This window comes from Salvelinus alpinus, chromosome 25 (genome assembly GCF_045679555.1).
Source record: "Salvelinus alpinus chromosome 25, SLU_Salpinus.1, whole genome shotgun sequence".
Taxonomy (NCBI): domain Eukaryota; kingdom Metazoa; phylum Chordata; class Actinopteri; order Salmoniformes; family Salmonidae; genus Salvelinus; species Salvelinus alpinus.
The window spans coordinates 12347949-12369426 of NC_092110.1; the positions used below are offsets into that span (position 1 = coordinate 12347949).

Below are 21478 nucleotides of genomic sequence, written 5' to 3' on the forward strand. Positions count from 1 at the left end.
GATTATAACAGAACTATGCCAAGATGTTCATAAGTGACAGTTTCATCTCAGTTTTTCACAATTCCTGACATTTAGTCCTAGTAAAAATTCCCTGTCTTGGGTCAGTTAGGATCACCACTTCATTTTAAGAATGTGAAACATCAGAATAATAGTATAGAGAATGATTTATTTCAGCTTTTATTTCATCACATTCCCAGTGGGTCAGAAGTTTACATACACTCAATTAGTATTTGGTAGCATTGCCTTGAAATTGTTTAACTTGGGTCAAACGTTTCGGGTAGCCTTCCACAAGCTTCCCATAATAAGTTGGTTGAATTTTGGCCCATTCCTCCTGACAGAGCTGGTGTAACTGAGTCAGGTTTGTAGGCCTCCTTGCTCACACATGCTTTTTCAGTTCTGCCCACAAATTTTCTATAGGATTGAAGTCAGGGCTTTGTGATGGCCACTCCAATACCTTGACTTTGTTGTCCTTAAGCCATTTTGCCACAACTTTGGAAGTATGCTTGGGGTCACTTTCCATTTGGAAGACCCATTTGCGACCAAGCTTTAACTTTCTGACTGATGTCTTGAGATGTTGCTTCAATATATCCACATAATTTTCTGGCCTCATGATGCCATCTATTTTGTGAGGTACAACTGTCCCTCCTGCAGCAAAGCAACCCCACAACATGCTGCCACCCCCGTGCTTCACGGTTGGGATGGTGTTCTTCGGCTTGTAAGCGTCCCCCCTTTTCCTCCAAACATAACGATGGTCATTATGGCCTAACAGTTCTATTTCTGTTTCATAATTTCTCCAAAAAGTGCAGTTGCAAATCGTAGTCTGGCTTTTTAATGGAGGTTTTGGAGCAGTTGCTTCTTCCTTGCTGAGCGACCTTTCAGGTTATGTCGATATAGGACTCGTTTTCCTGTGGATATGGATACTTTTGTACCTGTTTCCTCCAGCATCTTCACAAGGTCCTTTGCTGTTGTTCTGGGATTGATTTGCACTTGTCGCACCAAAGTACGTTCATCTCTAGGAGACAGAATGCGTCTCCTTCCTGAGCGGTATGACGGCTGCGTGGTCCCATGGTGTTTATACTTGCGTACTATTGTTTGTACAGATGAACGTGGTACCTTCAGGCGTTTGGAAATTGCTCCCAAGGATGAACCAGACTTGTCTAAAAAAAATTTTTTTTAAAAGGATGTCTTGGCTGATTTCTTTTGATTTTCCCATAATGTCAAGCAAAGAGGCACTGAGTTTGAAGGTAGGCCTTGAAATACATCCACAGGTACACCTCCAATTGACTCAAATGATGTCAATTAGCCTATCAGAAGCTTCTAAAGCCATGACATAATTTTCTGGAATTTTCCAAGCTGTTTAAAGGGACAGTCAACTTAGTGTATGTAAACTTCTGACCCACTGGAATTGTGATACAGTGAATTATAAGTGAAATAATCTGTCTTTAAACAATTGTTGGAAAAATTACTTGTCATGCACAAAGTAGGTGTCCTAACCGACTTGCCAAAACTATAGTTTGTTAACATGAAATTTGTGGAGTGGTTGAAAAACTAGTTTTAACGACTCCAACCTAAGTGTATGTAAACTTACGACTTCAGCTGTATGTATTCAATATATATTTGTGTTTTATTTTCATTTTTTTTTTAAATACAAATTGGGAAGGGGGGGGCGGTTGTGTGTATGTTGGGATGAGGAGGAGAGGTGACGGTAAGGTCATGTTGTATTTATGTCACAGTGCTGCACTGGGAGGAACGCGTTCGCCTAGGAGAAAAGGGTGGGTGAGATGGGGGAGGGGTCTATAAATGGAAACTTAATTCACAGCACTATCCACCCCCACCACACCAGACCAATGGAATTTTCTCACTCTCGCACTCTGCTCTCTCTCTGGGAGCTAATTAGTGTCCACATAGGCTTTCATCAAATGCTACTCTTCTCTTCTCTTGGTGAATGCACCCCTCCTCCACTAGAGCTCCTCCCAGGCACCCTGGAGATAGAATTCTAATGCTACTCATTGACGATGGAGTGTGTAGCAGGCGGTGAAGGGTGCTCTCCTCTCTCTGCAACCTCACAACATTGTGTACACATAGCTTAGGTGCTGGGTGGAAAATACTACATTTCTCCCACACCACCTGTATTACTACAACGTTTTTTATCTGAGTTGTATCATTACAGAGAGATGGAGAGAGTCCACTCTGTAGATAACTGTTTGTCGCTGTGTTTTAAAGTGTGTCATCCCGTGTCTCAAAATGCGTCACCTGGGTGTCTCCCCGCAGCCTGTTGTTCACCAAGGTGAAGCTGGAGACGTTGTGTCGAGGACCTGAGGAGGCTCTGCTCACCTGCAAACACATGCTGCAGATCTGGAAGTCCTGTTACAACCTCACCAACCCCAGGTACAGTATAGTAGTACCCATTACACAGGCAACATGTTTTGTCTGCTAGATAGAATGGAACTGTGTATGAAAATAGCAGTAAAATATGTTGGACAGACTACCATTGCAACCTGCAGTATTACAAACCACCTTCAGGAATATTATGGCGTATAATGTAGTGTTTTGGAATGTCAGAAAAGGACGAGCGAGTGAGACTAGCTTGAGTCTGGGGCCAAATGTGCATTATCCCGATCTCCTTTTGTAAATATGTGCACCGACTTTAGCCACAATCTCCTGCAAAACACTGGAATTAACTATCACGAGAGATCGAGCAGCACTGCTTCCCTGATTTTTATCCATGGCTTTTTAAGACGCTTTAAAAAATCCACTAAAGCTTTGCTTAGAGAAACACAGGCCTGAGAGCAGAGTACTGGAAGGCACTTTGTAACTACTATTGATATAAAAAGGTTTTTATAAATACAATGATTGATTGAGCTAAATGACGTATTACATCACTGGACTCCCTTCCTTACTATTAGTGAATCTCGTCTAGCCATGACCCAAAATCTCCAGAGTGTGCATCCCAAATGGTGCCTATTCCCTAGTTAGTGCACTACATTAAGGACTCCTGTCAAAAGTGGTGAACTACAATATGGATATGGTGCCGTTTGGGACACAGCCCGTCTGCAGCTAATGGTAGCAATGCAGCAGAGAGACAGCGAATCAGCGTGGACAGATCAGTCCCTCACCTCCGTGTCAGACTCGCGTTAAACTGAAGAAGTTTAGTCCACGTAGATCAATTACAAGTAACCAGACTCCTCTCCTCCTGGTCCTCTGCTGCACCCACCCCACACCCCATAGACAGGGGCCGAGGCTACTGTCGCCCTACTATTCCTATACTGTATTGTCTGTGTATACTCGCTGGTCATTATAGACGGTGAAATAGCGTTTACCTCAGCCAAACCCTACAGGAGGGGAATATAATGGAAGCTAACATATTGCTGTGTTAAAGTTCGTCAGGAGCTCTGTTTTATGGCTGTTCTTCTGTCTCGCATTTTGAGTTTTACTGCCTCTGGGTGCGTAGAAGTTTCCCGTCAATGCTGTTGAAATATACCGTCCCGAACAAACGACAGAACAGAACTGGACTCTGCACCCTCCTTTCGCTCGTGGCTGTGATTTCCTGGATATGACAGAATGAGTAGAAAGATGCAGGAGTTCAGACAGGGACCAGTAATCCACCCAGACCAATGCATCAGAATGTTTAACTGTCCCTGTGACATTTGACTAGGGGATATCTCCAAATTCGTGACTATCCAGTCCATCCTTCTGTTTCATGAACTGGATTTTGCATTAGTCTTTGTAGCAGAGGCAGACCCAGTCCGCTGCCTGCTACCTTACCCCTTCCTAAACGTGGAGCGTTGCTCTCGGTTTCATCACCTATCCCATGCAGTAACTGTATATCTTACCTAAGACAGACAAAAACACAGCTCTTAACCTGCGCAGCAGTCATGCTAAGAGAATAGATTGGCAGGGAGGGTTTTCAGGAAACTTAGCGGTCTAGTTGGTGTTTTACCTATTTTCTCTGTGTGTGTGTGTCCAGTGATTCAGGTCGAGGCAGCAGCCTGTTGGACAGAGCCATAGCAGACCGAAGGACGCTCAATGCCATGACGCTGCCTGACTTCAGTGATCCAGAGACGGGTAAGTCTCACCTCACTACCACTACCTCACAACCTTAGAGAAATGGAGAGGAGTTATAAAGCAGAAAACTAGCTTACCCCAGGACACTTAACATGTAGCCTGAGTGTGTGTCTGTTTGTGCCATCATGGGCTTGACAGTGACAGCAGTGGAGTTGGCAAGAGAACAAACAGATATGTGACCAGGCTACTTAACATGGTCGCTATCCCATTATGAGGGAAGCAGAAACATTCAAATGCCTGTAGGTCATGTAAATGTATTACAATTAATCCCAGGGACATGCAGGTTAAAGCCTCTCTAGCAGCAGCTCCATAAATTCACAGTATCTACTACGGTGACTGTACATCCATGTCCAAGTCACTGTAGTCACACTGTGTCCTGTCTCAACATGACTACTGTATCTACAACCACACCTGTATATTGCTCTTTGTCTCCATGGCTACAGGGTTTATGGCCATACTGGAGTAAACTACAAGCTGCTGTTGTTAAGGGCTGAACCTCCGAACAACCACTCAGCCTTTTACTGAGTGATCAGAGCAGTAGAAGTGGTGGGTTGGAGATTCAGCCAAGGAATACCATTCTAGCAGCGGAGGCTGGTGGGAGGAGCTATAGGAGGACGGGCTCTTTGTAATGGCTGGAATGGAGTTCAACATGTGGTTTCCATTTGTTTGATGTGATTTATTCCATTCCAGCCATTTAAAATGAGCCCTTCCTCCTATAGCTCCTCTCACTAGCCTCCTCAGCATTCTATAATTTTTGATATATATATAATCACACACACACATATGGATTAGATGTAGGTCTCTTGTCATTGCAGCTAGAAAACGTCACTAAAGCAGTCTGTCCCGACATTTTAACATCACATCTTGTATTTCCCCATTCTGTCTCTGTCAGAGGTGTGAAGACACACCCTGTAGACTACATCCTGTCAAAGTGTGTGACCGTTGATCAACATCTTTCATTTTCTAAATATTAACGTTTTTTACTGCAGTGTTCAATGTCCAACAGCTTTTCCTTCCTATCACAATAAAGGCTTTTATCTGTGTGTTACACTATACCGTATCAGAGTATACTGAACAAAAATATAAACACAACATTTTTACAGTTCATATAAGGAATCAGTCAATTTAAGTCAGTTCATTAGGCCCTAATCTATGGATTTTACATGACTGGGTAGAGGTGGGGGAGCCAGGCCCAGCCAATCAGAATTAGTTTTCTCCCACAAAGACAGAAATACTCCTCAGACTGATCAACCGAAAGGTCTCTCTAAGTCAGCTATGCCATTTTTCTCTACTTTCAGTTAGCAGTTGCTAAGAAAAGGATGCAGTCTTCATATGTTCTGTGTTTTATATATCTGTGTCATCTTTTACTTTTCTGTTTCTAGTCTCTGGCTCCTCCTCTCTCTCGGGGTCCGAGCCCGCCTCCCCTTCTTCCCCTCTCTTTCACGCCGGCCCCTCCCACCACCCTCCTCCCATCACTCCCCCCAAGGCCGACCCCCCTCTGCACCCCCCGAAGCCGGCCGGCGGCCATCATGCTTTCTGTGACCACACCCCTCGACGACAGTCCACCAATAGTAATGCTCCTCTGCACCACGTGCGGCCAATGGCATGTTGTGGTGTGCGTGACTCACTGCCCAATCACAACAATGCTTGCTGAGTGTGCGTTTTTTAACTCGTCCAAAATGGCACACTTTTCCCTACATAGTGCACTAGTTTTGACTCTGGTGTAGTGCACTATAGGCAATGGGGTGCCATTTAGAAAGTGACTTCACTGATTAAGCCCTAGATACAGTAGTGTACTAGTGTTCTGGGCTGTGGTGTGGTGTGTGTTCTATGTGTAGTTCCTTAACAGTGCTAAAAACCATGCTGGAAAGGACAAGGTGAAAACATATTATAGCCAGCCAGCACAGTAGGATTTGGGTCAGCCCAATAGTGAGTCAGGTGTGTCCAGTCCTGTGGGCATAACGGGATCCTGTCAGCCTATCACCATCCCATCGCCACGGAGACACTGAGTGGACGACGTTAAGTCCCTAATCTGCCTGAGTGGCCACCCCGTCCGGCTTCGACTGAGTGAGTCAGCAGACACGGAGGATATGAGAAGGAAAGAAAGAAAGAGTGAAAGAGAGGCGAATGAACGGCCCCGTATCCTATCTATCTATCTGACTGACTGGGTTTTAAGACAGATGAAACAACAACCTCTGACAAACAAGATGTCAGTTCAGTTAGCATGGAGTTTGTATGTTTTGGGGTTAACAGAGGAAGTGTAGGATACAGAGTGTGAGGAGAGGTTCTGGTTAGGCACTAGAAGTACAGGTACACTCTACCGGCAATACAGGTAAAAACCCACCCGCACTCGCTCAAGCACGCTCACTCTCCACACACGTCACAGTACTTCCTGTTATGTTCTCTCCTCTATCTAGCTCTCTGTGTCCCCTGGCTTTCTCTTTCTATTCATCACTCTGTTCATTTGTCCTTTGGTGTTCTAGTATCTTTCCCTCGCCACCTTCCATTGTACCATTTTATGTTTTACTGCTCGATAAAGGGCTGGATTGAGGCTTTTCAAATAACCACAGTGTATTTACACCTGCAATAGAGGTCCAAGGTTTTTGTGTTTGCCATCATAATGTATGTTTGATGTTTAAATAAGGAAAATGATAAAGGTGATTTAAGGAAGGAAAAGCTTGCACTGGTGGCAATAGCAACCACAAACGCGTGCAGGGGTGAAGCAGTTTAGGATGGATTGGATTGACACATTGATAGTGAATCATTGTGTGGATCCATTTTCACTGGCACTAACTTAGCATAAATAACTTCAGCATTCACTAATGTTAGTGTCTTTTGAAATGTGTCTGTTAAGTATACTTCAGTTTTGTTGTTGAGTGGAAGTGATTTTAAAGTTTTCTCCTAGCTGTATCTCTTTAATTTTCCCTCTTTAATTAATTTTCTCTTTTAAGTAATCTTTGTTCTTTGTTGTTTGTTGATTTGTTATTTTAAAGGCAGCCCTCCAGATGCTAACTTTCATCAGTATCATGGTTTTTACTCCATGTTTTCAGTTTGTAAGTAGCGCTTTTCTCCCTCCGCTCCCTCTCTCTTTGCCCACTGACGCTGGACTCTGACTGATGTATCACGCCTCCTGGCCTTGGCCTGATTTTTCCTCCACAGTCAATGTATCCATCCGTCACCACCAACCACCTGCCTGTTCCTCTGTCTGTCTGTGCTCCTAAAGTCAGTCAGTCATCCACCATGTGTGGACCATACTGGAGGCTGTCCGGCCGCTATTCGCTAGCTCACCTTATTTTCTGTTTTTGTTTAGTTTTTTGTTTAATTTATTTATTTTTGTCCTCAGGCCCTTTGTGCTACAGCTAAACAATTAGCTCACTGAGCTTCCTGACTCGGTGGGCCAGCTATGGAGTAGGCAGCTCCATAATTAAAGAGGCAGTATCATTTCCCCTGGCTGGCTGCTCTATTCTATCCACCAGACACACAGCCTTATCGTATGGGCTCCCTCCACCATACAATACAGAGCTCATTAGCCAGACCAGTCCCAGACGGGCTAGCTTTGTTTTTGTTTTTTCATTTGTAATTTTATTTGTGTTTAGTTAAAGGGCTATGGACTATGTTGTCCATGACTGGCTGTTGTGTTGTGGAGACCAGTTAGTTTCACTGCTGGGCCTCTAGGCTTTCACAGACTATTAATAGGTTTCCTTTAAGCTTCCCTGACAGCAAACACACACAGGCCACTCTCTTGTCATACGGCCAGCCCGGTGTTCTTTGACATTCTCTTGGACTTCACTAGAAACAAAACAAAAGAGGGGAATGGATGAGGAGGAAGCAGCTCTGTCCTCTCATGCCCCGGTGAAATGGATACTGTTTCTTTAAGAACATGTAGATTCTTTCTGTGCTGCTGTGAACTGACAACCCACCCTCCACATCGCTCTCCATTAGTGCCTTGCGCTTTGTACCTTGCATGAAGGCACTTTTGGCTACCCTTTTAGGCCGCTGTGTGTGTGCGTGTGAGAGAGTGTTTGTGTACTTTTTCCTAACTGCATGGATTACCATTTTCACTCATCCAGGTTAAGATCACACCGGTTTAATCCAGGCTTAATTTGACCCATTCACCTGCAGTGGGTGCCATTTAATTGACTTCATTGGATAAAATGAGTATCTACAGCCTGCTTGGTGACACAGCTGTCTGTCTTGATGGTACAGCTCCTGGTGCTCTTTCTCCATCTATCCAGGGACCTTTTAAAACAATCAATCGCTCCACTCAACCTGGTGTTCCTTCCTTCTGCGATAAATCTTCTTCAGCCATATCAAGTTGGTGTGTCCATAGAAATAGAATGACTAGAACAGGTAAAGCCCTTCAGACCTTGCCAATACGCTCAATTTGGCTGACGTGGTCTATGGCTGTGGAGTTCCATGGTTGATGCTGTATGCATCCCAAATGGCACCCTATATAGTGCACTACGTTTGAACAGAGCCGGTGTCTCCAGTCTGCATGCTAAATGTGGGCGCTAGGGCTGAGACTGGGGCTCTGTAGGCTTAGTGCTGCTGTGAGGGAGGGAAGAGTATCGATCTCAGGGCATGAGTCCCAAATGGCACCCTATTCCCTTTACAGTGCACTACTTTTGACCAGGGTACATAGGGCTCTGATCAAAAGTAGTGCGCTATATATGGAATAGGATGCAATTTGGGACACTGACAGGGTTTTCAGATGCATACTGTGTGACTGTCGCTTCAGTCAATAACCAGGGAGCCAGAGAGAAAGCAAACGTGTTATTTTTCTGATATGAGAATAGAGAAGAGTGAAGCAGTTTGACGCGAAAGGCTGCCTGCCTGCCTGTAATCCTGTGGTGTGGGTGTTCAGAGAGACAGAGTGAAGGATGAGGATGTGTAGTGGTAGGAGAGAGAGTTCTTAGAGGAGCTATTGTGTTCAGATCATAGAGCTATAACCATATAGAACGGTCTATGTCTGGTTCAGATTGTGTTCATCACTAGTGTGTTGAGGTAATAAAAGGAGTCAGTGTTGTGTTTTATGGCCAGTCGGTAGTAATGGTGAGTGACGTGTGTTAAGGAGAAGAGTACGTGTTAAAGCATTCATGTGGACCATAGATGGATGCTACTGGTTGTTAAAGGGTCTATAGCGTAAAAGAGTCACTTAGCTCCAGTATGCAGAAAGTGTGGTGTGTGTGTGTGAAGTGGCCGTGTGTGCCTCACCAAAAGCCTGCCATGCAGATTGAGAACCCAGAGACTGATTCCCATTTCACTAAATCCTCTTAGCAGCATTCCAGCTTAAACACAAATCAAATCTCTCCTCCCAACTCGCAAGACCTTATCAAAAAAATCTCTTTATAGCCAGGGATATTTTCTCTCCCCCCTAAATTCATCACAGGACTTTTCTTTGCCCCGGTGCTTTCACTAGATCTTCTTGACAGGATTTGAAGATAGGGACCATTTGTGCTTTAATCTAAAGCTCTTTAAGGCCAATAATGAAAGCTCTCTTGCTCTTTAGAGCCCGGGGAAAGTAGTATCCACTCCAAATAGTATTTTCAACCAACTCCAGTCCCAAATCAGTTGGCCTAGTTTGTACAGCTACAGCCAGGTTATTGTACGTCTATACGTCTGGATATGTGAATCAGTGGTTTGCAAGGATAATAGACAGTTAATAGCTGCTGACTTAGTAACGCTGCCTGTCACTAGTAGCCTATATAACATGAAGCTTTTTGTGAAGGCATGAAGCCGTCTGTGTGTAAAGTTTTATGCAGCTAATGTCCTGAACGATGGATGCAGAATGAGTGGAGTAACATTAGCCTACAGTTGCATCCTTTTACCATGAGGAGGTGCTGGTACTGGTGTGCTTACCCCCTCTTCTCCCCTGTCGTCCTCTCCTCCTCCCCCTCTCTCTGCAGGCTCGGTCCACGCCACATCCATGGCGGCGTCGCGGGTGGAACAGGCCCTGTCAGAGGTGGCATCCTCCATGCAGAGCAGTGCCCCCAAACATGGACCCCTACACCCCTGGATGACTCTGGCTCAGATCTGGCTCCACGCAGGTATGATAGTACACTATAACACACAGCTATGGTAGTACACTATACCACTATAACACACAGCTATGGTAGTACACTATACCACTAACACACAGCTATGGTAGTACACTATACCACTATAACACACAGCTATGGTAGTACACTATACCACTATAACACACAGCTATGGTAGTACACTGAGTCACTACACCACACAGCTATGGTAGTACACTATACCACTATAACACACAGCTATGGTAGTACACTGAGTCACTACACCTCTGTAAGTAACATACAGGCTGGACAGCCAGAGGGGAGTTAGTATAATGCTGCTGTACTATCCTGCTGTTATTGTATTCTACCCTTATCCTACTCTCATTAATTATGTGTACCAAAAATGATATCCATTATCCAGAATGATATCCTGGAGTTGTGTGTTGTGTGTGCACTTGTGTTCATGCATGTGTGTGGTGTTAGTGATTGGCAGGGTGTGTGTGGGAGTGGTAATCCATTGACTCAGGGGAGGTGGGGTAGCAGACAGCAGCTTAATGGAATCGATATGTTCCTGTGAGGTGGTCTGACTGTTAAGCGTTAACATATCACAGGCAGGGCCTCCTGGACTGTTGCTACTGCCTTTCATTTGCAGTCCTCCTGCGATGGGTGGGAAAGAACACACACACACACACACACTGACTGCTTCATTTGGTCATTATCCTTATTGCCAGCCTTAGATACTTAGATACTCACACTGATGATAACACCAAGGGGACGTCACCTCCCAATAAAACTGCCTCTCTTTGAATCAGCTCTGAAAGGGAGATATAAGGATGGATGGGGGGGGGGGCATTGTGAGAGGAGAGGGGGGCATTGAGAGAAGGAAATGGGGTGAGAGAAAGAAGGGGAAGGTAGAGAGAGGATAGAGAAATGGGGAGAAGGCAAGTAGAGAGAAGATGAGAAGGAGGGGGAGTGCAGGGAGAGGGAGATAAATCCGCTCCTGCTCTCACTGCCGAGCGTTGAAATGCCAGAAGCTGAGGCCAGAGCAGAGCAAGGTCCCCTCCCTCCCTCAGCCAGCTGCTACTGCTTGCCTATCTAGTAGTGCTGCTGAGGCTTTGTGAACCAACCCCAAACAGTCTCGTCCACACGCACACACGCTGCTGGAGGCTGTGGCACTCTATGAACATTTTCCAAAATGCCAGAGAATAGAGAGATGGGGGATGGTGTCCTGGATATAACCTCCTTTCTCTGGGACCAACAAATGAGGACAGCACTGGAGGCTTAGCTGGCTGCTTAGAGAACAGCCTGCCTGGAGGGAGACAGACAGACAGACAGACAGACAGACAGACAGACAGACAGACAGACAGACAGACAGACAGACAGTTTCGCACAATCAGAATCACACACACACACATCAGTGCCACTGTAAGGTCATGTTTGCTCATAATTATTATAGTTTTTCAGCTATTTCACCCAAAAGGAAGACAAATAGAAGACATGATATGATCTTTGAATATAAGTCTGTGTTTTATTGCTTTTGAAAAACTCACTTTCAAGTCTCTGTCTGAATGTAATCTATGGGCTTTACTTTAAATCCCTATTTTCAGGCTGGCTGCCACCTGCTAGAAGCTCTCATTTCCTCTCTTGATGAAATCATTAAGTCAAAAGACAGCTATCACCTCTCTTGTCTGCTGCACCTCCCATTACCATAGGAAGTGTGTGTCTGTGGGTCTGTCTGAAACGGTTTCTGTTAGTCAGTCAGTGTATGTCCTAGTTATTTGTGTCAGTGTGTCACCTCACGGTCCTCCTCTCCCCTATCTACTCTCTCTCTCTCTCCTTTCTATTTCTCTCTCTAGCGGAGGTGTACATTGGCATGGGCAAGCCTGCGGAGGCGACGGCCTGCACCCAAGAGGCTGCCAACCTGTTCCCCATGTCCCACAACGTGCTGTTTATGCGGGGCCAGGTGGCTGAGCTGCGGGGCAACGTGGACGAGGCCAAACGCTGGTACGAGGAGGCCCTCTCCATCAGCCCCACCCACGTCAAGACCATGCAAAGACTGGTGAGTCTCTCTTTTCTTCTGTTCCCCTCTTCTATGTCTCTCGCTATCTCTCTCTCCATCATCAGCCCCAGCCACGTCAAGACTATGCAGAGACTGGTGAGTCCTGAACCTCTACATCCCTCTGTTCACATCTGTTCTGTTTTCCCTCTCTCTCATCTTCCCTACTACTGCCACGTCAACCATGCAGTCTGACAGCTGACATTCTGTCACTCTTATGGGCCTCACAGTCCCGTATCCATAATGCCTCCCATAGAGTCGCTCTCTCAGGTCATAGTCAAGTGGTGCAGACAGAGGGGGGAAGCCCATTGTTACTGTCACCCTGTAAACCTCCATGCTGCTTGCTCATCACTTTGAATGGAGAGACTGCAGGTCTGACTCATGCTGTTAGCAGATTAGCTTTCCCTTCTGTTTATTACAAACGAGACACTTTTGGGATGAAAAGGCTGCATTGAGCCTAATGAAAAGGGCCATTTGGAGGAGAAGGAGAGATACCGAGAGAGAACAAGAACAAGAGACACAGCATCTCTCTATCTGATGAGCTCATAGTAAAAACCCAATTATGGAAATTGAAAATGGAAGCTTGTGATTGGTTGGTGGTGAATGCAGACTAAACCACCACATTGTGCTGTGTCAGCACCTCAAGCAGGGGGATTATCCAATCTGTTCTTTTTACTCGCTCTCTCACTCTTACTCTCTCTCTCTCACACTCTTTCTCTCTCTCTCACTCTTTCTTTCACTATTTCTCTCTCTTTCTCTCTCTCTCTCACTCACTCACTCACACTTTCTTTTCTCTCCCTCGCTATTTCTTTCTCGCACTCTTTCTTGCTCTTTCTCTCTCTCTCTCATATACTGTACAGCTTGGCGCAAAAGTGAGAAGTGTAGAGCTTCTCTACTGTGTTGTGACTGTAAACAGTCTGGCTAGAATGGGATAATGCATGGGGCTGTAGTGGAGAACTGTCTTATTGTGTGTGCCTGTTCACTCAACTGTGCGCGCGTGCGGATCTGTGTGCGCGTGCGGATCTGTGTCCTTGCGTTTCTAGGATGAGGTGGTGCTGAGACAGGAACAGGATTAGTCCTCTAGCAGCAAAGAGCAGAGCAGCTTTATTGGCTGACTGACTGAAGAAATAGTCCTTATTCACCATGACCTGATTTGTGTTCTCTGCTGATAACTCTTCTCGCTCTGTGTTCGATTTTCCAGTTCAAAGTCTCTGCTTTAACTGTGTTCTAGTAGAACGACCGTGCTCCTGTATCCTGCTGAAAATGAAATCTAAAAATGTGTGTGTCCATGCGCGAGTCTGTTTTCAATGCCTTATTTTGTCTTCTACACCAAGCTAAGCTGATCACTGGGTGGAGACCTCCTTCCAACGCCTGTTGAATTATAAATGAGCCTCTTTCTTCTAGAGAAACACTAAGGAGAGCAGTCCTGACTGCTGCCATAGTGGGGACACACACATCCCTTACTGAGCTGAATAGTGGAGCCTCGTCCCTCTGACTGTAGTTTGTGGTGTGATGGTGACTGGAATAGTTTGTGTTGGGATGGTGACTGGACTAGTTTGTGTTGTGATGGTGACTGGACTAGTTTGTTGTGATGGTGACTGTCACTGTACTAGTTTGTGACTGGTGTGATGGTGACTGGACTAGTTTGTTGTGATGGTGACTGTCACTGTACTAGTTTGTGACTGGTGTGATGGTGACTGGACTAGTTTGTGACTGGTGTGATGGTGACTGGACTAGTTTGTTGTGATGGTGACTGTCACTGTACTAGTTTGTAACTGGTGTGATGGTGACTGGACTAGTTTGTTGTGATGGTGACTGTCACTGTACTAGTTTGCCTGGTGTGATGGTGACTGGACTCGTTTGTAACTGGTGTGATGGTGACTGGACTAGTTTGTAACTGGTGTGATGGTGACTGGACTAGTTTGTTGTGATGGTGACTGTCACTGTACTAGTTTGCCTGGTGTGATGGTGACTGGACTCGTTTGTAACTGGTGTGATGTTGACTGGACTAGTTTGCCTGGTGTGATGGTGACTGGACTCGTTTGTAACTGGTGTGATGTTGACTGGACTAGTTTGCCTGGTGTGATGGTGACTGGACTCGTTTGTAACTGGTGTGATGTTGACTGGACTAGTTTGCCTGGTGTGATGGTGACTGGACTAGTTTGTAACTGGTGTGATGTTGACTGGACTAGTTTGCCTGGTGTGATGTTGACTGGACTAGTTTGCCTGGTGTGATGGTGACTGGACTAGTTTGCCTGGTGTGATGGTGACTGGACTAGTTTGCCTGGTGTGATGGTGACTGGACTAGTTTGCCTGGTGTGATGGATGACGTCGGGTGCTGTGTTTGGCTGCTGGGTGGTGTGATTGTTCCGCCGTGTATCGCGTTGGTGTCGCCTCTGGGATGCACAATGTTTGTCAGTCAGTCTGTCAGAGCTCATAAAGCGACGTGGTAATGGGTCTTGCACACTGTATGGCACGATTTATACACTCTTATACACTCCTCTCCATCCCTCTCCATCCCTCTCCCTCCATCCACCACTCTTTCCATCCCTCTGCCTTGACAGGCCAGTTTGTGGAGGGCTGTGCATCACTCCAGCACTCTGACTGACAAACGGAAAGCGAGCGAGAGACGCGGCGAGGGATGGAGCGAGAGAGCACAAGAAAGAGCGGGAGGGAGGGAGGGGTCCTGCTGATACAGCTGGGACTTCTAGACTGGATCCAAGAATCAGGCTTAGAGATTCCTCTCCACATTTCATCCCTCAAATCTTCCCTCCACTTTTCATGAGATATTCATTTCCTCTCCGGACCGGCTACGACCATACTGTCCTTGGATCTACTGTGTCTGTCCATGTGGTAACACAGATTAGTGTTGCACCGTATACCAAAACTTCTGTTCTTTTTTGATACTAGAACATGAAAAACGGTTCAAATGTTTTCTTATTATTTAAAAAAATACGCCTCCTCCGTGTCTCCACCGTGTCTCCTCCGTGCTTCCTCCGTGTCTGCTCCACTTACTCATTGCCAGCTCTGGCCTGTCCTGAGGAGCCACTGCCCTCACTGGGAGTCTGGGCTTTCCTGAGGAGCCACTGCCCTCACTGGGAGTCTGGGCTTTCCTGAGGAACCACTGCCCTCACTGGGAGTCTGGGCTGTCCTGAGGAGCCACTGCCCTCACTGGGAGTCTGGGCTGTCCTGAGGAGCCACTGCCCTCACTGGGAGTCTGGGCTGTCCTGAGGAGCCACTGCCCTCACTGGGAGTCTGGGCTGTCCTGAGGAGCCACTGCCCTCACTGGGAGTCTGGGCTGTCCTGAGGAGCCACTGCCCTCACTGGGAGTCTGGGCTGTCCTGAGGAGCCACTGCCCTCACTGGGAGTCTGGGCTGTCCTGAGGAGCCACTGCCCTCACTGGGAGTCTGGGCTGTCCTGAGGAGCCACTGCCCTCACTGGGAGTCTGGGCTGTCCTGAGGAGCCACTGCCCTCACTGGGAGTCTGGGCTGTCCTGAGGAGCCACTGCCCTCACTGGGAGTCTGGGCTGTCCTGAGGAGCCACTGCCCTCACTGGGAGTCTGGGCTGTCCTGAGGAACCACTGCCCTCACTGGGAGTCTGGGCTGTCCTGAGGAGCCACTGCCCTCACTGGGAGTCTGGGCTGTCCTGAGGAGCCACTGCCCTCACTGGGAGTCTGGGCTGCATCACCACTTATGCTGCACATAAGTTAACACACATCAATAATGCAACACGGCATGTAGAAAGGTTGAAACTGTTAATTACTGTTAACAAAACAATGTCCATTACAGGCTGAAACACTATAAAATTCAAGAAGATACCAGTAGCTTCCAGCTTTGTAGGCTAACTTTCCGTCAATTCACTACCCTAGTACCTTGTTTGGGATAATATGCAAACTATAACGCAAAATATTGCTGATTTCAAAGCTGATTGTGACCAAAACCTTTTTCATTCACTTCGTCTCCCCCGCCTCACATCTCTTCCAGGCAAGATCATATTTGCTTGTACCTCGAACTGTGTTTGTGAATGACGTCATGGGTCTTGAAGAGACAGTACACACTTTTATAAAAGAAGAGATTGCTTATTCTATGCAAATGTTGTTGATCAGTACCATTTTAAAATAAGTGACTTCCTCATGAAGCTGGTTGAGAGAATGCCAAGAGTGTGCAACACTGTCATCAAGGCAAAGGGTGGCTACTTTGAAGAATCTGAAATATAAAATATATTTAGACTTGTTAAATCTAGAATCTACATCTTTTTGGTTACTACATGATTCCATATGTGTTATTTCATAGTTTTGATGTCTTCACTGTTATTCTACAATGTAGAAAATAGTAACAATAAATAAAAACCCTTGAATGAGTAGGTGTGTCCAAACTTTTGACTGGTACTCTATGTCTGGATCAAGTTCTATTCTGTGACTTTGGCTAATAACCCTTTCTTTTTTTGCCCTGGTATCGTTTTAGTATCCAGTATTGTGATGGTAGCGAGTATCGTGATGCTAAATCTGGTATCGGTATTGAAGTCAAAATTCTGGTATCGCAACAACAGTAACACAGATCCTGTATCCCCCAACTAGTCTGTGTTACTGAGCTCTTTGATCGGCATAGACGGGCTTATCTAGTGATGGTGCTGCACGTCGTCCAGTTTGGTGGTGGTATTATACGGGTAGTGTTTCTCCATTAATGCTAACTCGCTGCGAACCACTACTTGATCGATCAGGTTACAGTGGTATCAGTTGAGCTGTTGCACGTTGTTGGGACCAGACCGGTAGCTTGATGCTGTAGCAGTAGTGTGCCAGCTCTTCGATGCAGTGGGACAGCTATTAGATGTGGTTATCACTGTTTCTACTGAGAAGATGCCAACGATGCGCCGCACTGGCAGCAGCAGCCAGCGACTTTTTAACAGTTAATGCTGTTAAAGGGGCAATGACTTTTACTCCTTCTTTATTTTCTCTCTCTCTCTCTCTCTCTCTCTCTCTCTCTCTGTCTCTCTGTCTCTCTGTCTCTCTGTCTCTCTCTTTCTGTCTCTCAAAATGTTCCATTTAAATAGAGTTGGTGTTAATGCAGGAAGGGCAGGGTCCAGACTTCTCCTATTTCTGTATTCTCTTTCCTTTTCTCTCCATATCACTCTCTCCATCTATCCTTGTGGCGTGTCCCAGGGGTGTCTGTCTCTGGCTACAGTGCCGGTCCTGCTTTCCCACACACATTTGACTAATTAAGCAGCGTAGCAGCTCAGAGCAGCTTGCTGCGGCCGGGACCACAGCCACACATCACTCTGTGTCAGTTCTGCTGTATCTGAGCTTTTCATTTTGGATTTATTTTGGCGTCTGTCTCGTTGGTCTCCGCAATAAGCAGGCTTGTCACATCTCAACAGCCTGTCAACTCGGGGGAGCGACAGGGGGCACATATACACACACACACACCTCTTTCTGTCATTCAGCCAGAGTTCTGTGGAGAGGTACAGGGTGGATGGAGGAGATGGCTCTCCTTGGCCTCTAACTGTGCTGACTGCTCTCTCCTCTCTTGCTCTTTCTCTCTCTCGCCCTCTCTATTTCCCTGTCTCGCTCTCTTCTCAATCTCTCTTTCCTCTCTCTTCTCTTTCTCTCTCTCTCTCTCTCTCTGTGTGTGTGTGTGTGTCTGTCCGTTTGAGCCCTTTTCTCTCCATGTAGCCTTGGGGAAAGAGCCTCAAGGTTGCTCTGTGAATGATTTAGCTGTCTACTGTAGCGACAACGGCTGACCTTTTGTGTTAGATTAACAGTTACCTAGCCTGGTTTTTAAAGGCTGGCTGCTTTGAGAAGTTAATTGAAAGGATGAGATTACATGAGTGTAGGATGTGACTAAATGGAGTATGTGATTGTACAGTTCTCTATCTCTCGTGTGTGTGTCACTAGGATGGAGTCAGCTGGGCAGTGATAAACAGAAGGGTTTAAACTCCTCGCTCCTCTCTGAGTCAGTGTTACAGACTGTATTAGCTCTCCCTCTGTCCTAGGATCTGATCCTGCACCAGCTGCAGCGGTACAGCCTGGCAGAGAACATCGTTCACCCCCCTCTCTCACTTCACTATGTCACTCACTCACTCCTTCTCTCTCCCTATCTCCTAGGGTCTGATCCTGCACCAGCTGCAGCGGTACAGCCTGGCAGAGAAGATCCTTCGGGATGCGGTGCAGGTGAACTCGACGGCCCACGACGTGTGGAACAGCCTGGGGGAGGTGCTGCAGGCTCAGGGCAATGCTGCTGCCGCTACAGAGTGTTTCCTCACCGCCCTGGAGCTAGAGGCCTCCAGCCCCATTCTCCCCTTCACCATCATACCACGACAACTCTGACCTGGGAGAGAGACGCGCACACACACACACACACACACACACACACACAAGCTGCTTTATCCCCCCAGTGTGAAGGTGCCAAAAACCTTCCTCAGAAGCGCCACCATCAACCACCCTGTGATGTCTCGGGCCCACCTCTTTCATCCCAATGAGATTAGACAACTACCTCTCTCCTCTTGAGGCCATTCATAGGCCTAGCTAGATGAGCTGGAGGGAGGGACCATGGACAAAAAATCCAAACACTGATTATCTGGTCCAATAATGTACATCAATGTAACTGTTGTTGCCATGCCAACACCAATGTGCTGTCTCCGCCCCCTAGTCTCTGCTGTGACCACTGTATCGTATACCACAACCCCTTGCTGTGCCTGACTATGACTCCTGCACTCCAGCCTTTATCTAATCTACACTGAGCAAAAATATAAACGCAACATGTAAAGTGTTGGTCCCATGTTTCATGAACTGAAAGATCCCAGAAATTGCACAAGAAGGTTATTTCTCTCAAATGTTGTGCATAAATTTGTTTACATCCCTGTTATTGAGCATTTCTCCTGTGCCAAGAAAGTCCATCCACCTGACAGGTGTGGCATATCAAGAAGCTGATTAAACAGCATGATCATTACATAGGTGCACCTTGTGCTGGGGAGAATAAAATGCCACTCTAAAAAGTGCAGTTTTGTCACACAACACAATGCCACAGATGTCTCAAGTTGAGGGAGTGTGCAATTGGCATGCCGACTGCAGGAATGTCCACCAGAGGTGTTCCCAGAGAATTGAATGTTCATTTCTCTACCATAAGCCGCCTCCAACGTTGTTTTAGAGAATTTGGCAGTAGGTCCAACCGGCCTCACAACCGTAGACTACGTGTAACCACGCCAGCCCAGGACCTCCTCATCCGGTTTCTTCACCTGTGGGATCGTCTGAGACCAGCCATCCAGGCAGCTGATGAAACTGAGTATTTCTGTCTGTAATAAAGCCCTTTTGTGGGGGAAAATTATTTCTGATCGGCTGGGCCTGGCTCCCAAGTGGGTGGGGCTATGCCCTCACAAGCCCACACATGGCTGCGCCCATGCCCAATCATGTAAAATTCATAGATTAGGGCCTAATGAATTTATTTCAATTGACTGATTTCTCCTTTGCCAAGATAATCCATCCACCTGACAGGTGTGAACTGTATCTCTGTAAACTAAACTATGAACTGTAACTGTAAAATCGTTGAAATTGTTGTATGTTGCATTTTATATTTTTGTTCAGTATACATGGTGGGGAGAGGGGGGGAGTTAGCCATACAGGCTGTCTACTCACTGATCCATCTGTTTTCTCTGGCTGTTGATTGATGGGAGAGGAGACGGAGGGTGCAGAGGGACTTTCAGGCAGACAGAGTTGCAGAGGTTTGCATTCCAGATGACATGGACAATGTAGTGCTATGCAGCGGACAATGGCTGGCCACAGTGGTACATACCATCACCAGACCCACCCCCCCCATGTCTTTGCTGGTGCATTGTTGTAGCTTTCAACCCAAATGATGCTGACTGTGTTTAACCTGACAATGCTTGTATGTATGTACGGTATGCGTGTCTGTGCGTGTGTATATATGCACTTGTTTGTATGTGCGTTTGTACATTTGCGTGTTCAAAAGGCTTTTCGTTATTTGTTCATGGGGGAAAAACTGTTAAAGAAGTTACACACTGTCACTTGAAAGATGTATATTTTATGGTGAAACTATAGTTTACATGATATCCCACACTCTGAGTGTGGAAGGCCTCACACACGTGTGTCGTGAGGTTGTGTCCTTTTGCTGTTCCTCTGCATCCCAAAATGCAACAGTTTAAAAACAGGTGATGCTACTGTGTTTGAAATGAGCTCCTCCTCCTCGATAAACTTCATCAGATGCACCCTCAGCGGGGTTGGTATGACCGGAAACATCTGATTTACCGTATCTTCAACTTCGCTTCCTTTTCCCCTGGAAACAGGATGTGGGGACCCCATTCAGGCGAGTGTTTAATGCCTGCTACGTTAGGTTACATCAGATGTAGTTATTTCAGTTACTGTAACCTTCTATCAGTTAGTTAGGTCACAAGCTCACTGGTGTGAATGCCAAAAACAGTGATTCTAAAACACTTAATGTCTTGTCTATGGTTTCTTTCTGTCCAAAACAAATGACTTTTTGTTTTCTTCACATTACCCTTGATTTTAAGTGCAGATTATTATTATTATTTCTGACTGGTAATTATTAGATGTTCATTATTTTAGACGTTTAAATGATATTTTACAGTGAATGACATTACGGAGGCGTCACAAACACTGCAATATGTTTCTTTGAGTAGATTGTACTTGAAGTATACAACGGAGAGGAGCTGACTGTTTTCAGCTCAGTTATAGGGTAAATATATAAATGTTTCTAGTCTGCTGTAGTACTTCTCTGAATGCAGAATCTACCTAGCAACCACAATAGGAGCCTGCATGGCATGTCCCGTTGTGAATGGCCAGTATGCCCCAGGCCTCTGGTTTGATATGGTCCAACCAACAGCAGCATTGAGACAGCATGTCTGTCTGTCTTGTCCTATAGCACATATATGATACAACTGGACAAACTATAATGATGTCAATAAAAAAGTGATTGGAATAAATACAGTGACGTAATGTAATATACACTAATGTGATCAGGTATGGTTATGTATCGGACACACACAAATTCAGTGTATCATCCATGTTGAGAATCCCTTGCCCTTTGAAATACATCAGAGAGCAAGACACTTCTTGGGCTTGTTGTTACGGTAACATCTAGTGATGTGAGACATTTCCAGGACTTCAGTGTTGTGTGTTGCTGGACTAAGAAGACGTAGGCCTGTGTGTTTGGGGATCTAGTGGCAGCCAGGTTCTGTCTGCACTGTTGTCTGTTTTGTACTAGAAAGACCAGAGCAGTCAGTCTGGATAAGAACAAACAGTCCATCTCAACAGGGAATGAATGGCTTACATGTTAGATGGTGATGGCAGAGTGAGTTGCCTCTTGTTTAT

The 21478-nt window shown here is 46.0% G+C and overlaps 1 protein-coding gene across 3 annotated transcripts in view; it reads left to right on the forward strand.

Moving 5' to 3' along the window:
* Positions 1–21090, forward strand: part of ttc7b (tetratricopeptide repeat domain 7B) — a 67280-nt gene extending 46190 nt beyond the window's left edge. Inside the window, exons 16-21 of one of the 3 annotated variants that reach the window (XM_071365640.1) lie at positions 2272–2388; positions 3968–4065; positions 5448–5636; positions 9972–10112; positions 11939–12141; positions 18239–21090. In XM_071365640.1, the coding sequence (XP_071221741.1) occupies positions 2272–2388; positions 3968–4065; positions 5448–5636; positions 9972–10112; positions 11939–12141; positions 18239–18460 (970 nt within the window). In that variant the 3' untranslated portion in view covers positions 18461–21090. Of the gene's footprint in view, positions 1–2271; positions 2389–3967; positions 4066–5447; positions 5637–7058; positions 7119–9971; positions 10113–11938; positions 12142–18238 lie in introns of all 3 variants that reach the window. The other 2 variants (XM_071365637.1, XM_071365639.1) reach the window with 2 other exon arrangements.
* The last annotated feature ends 388 nt before the right edge of the window (positions 21091–21478 follow it).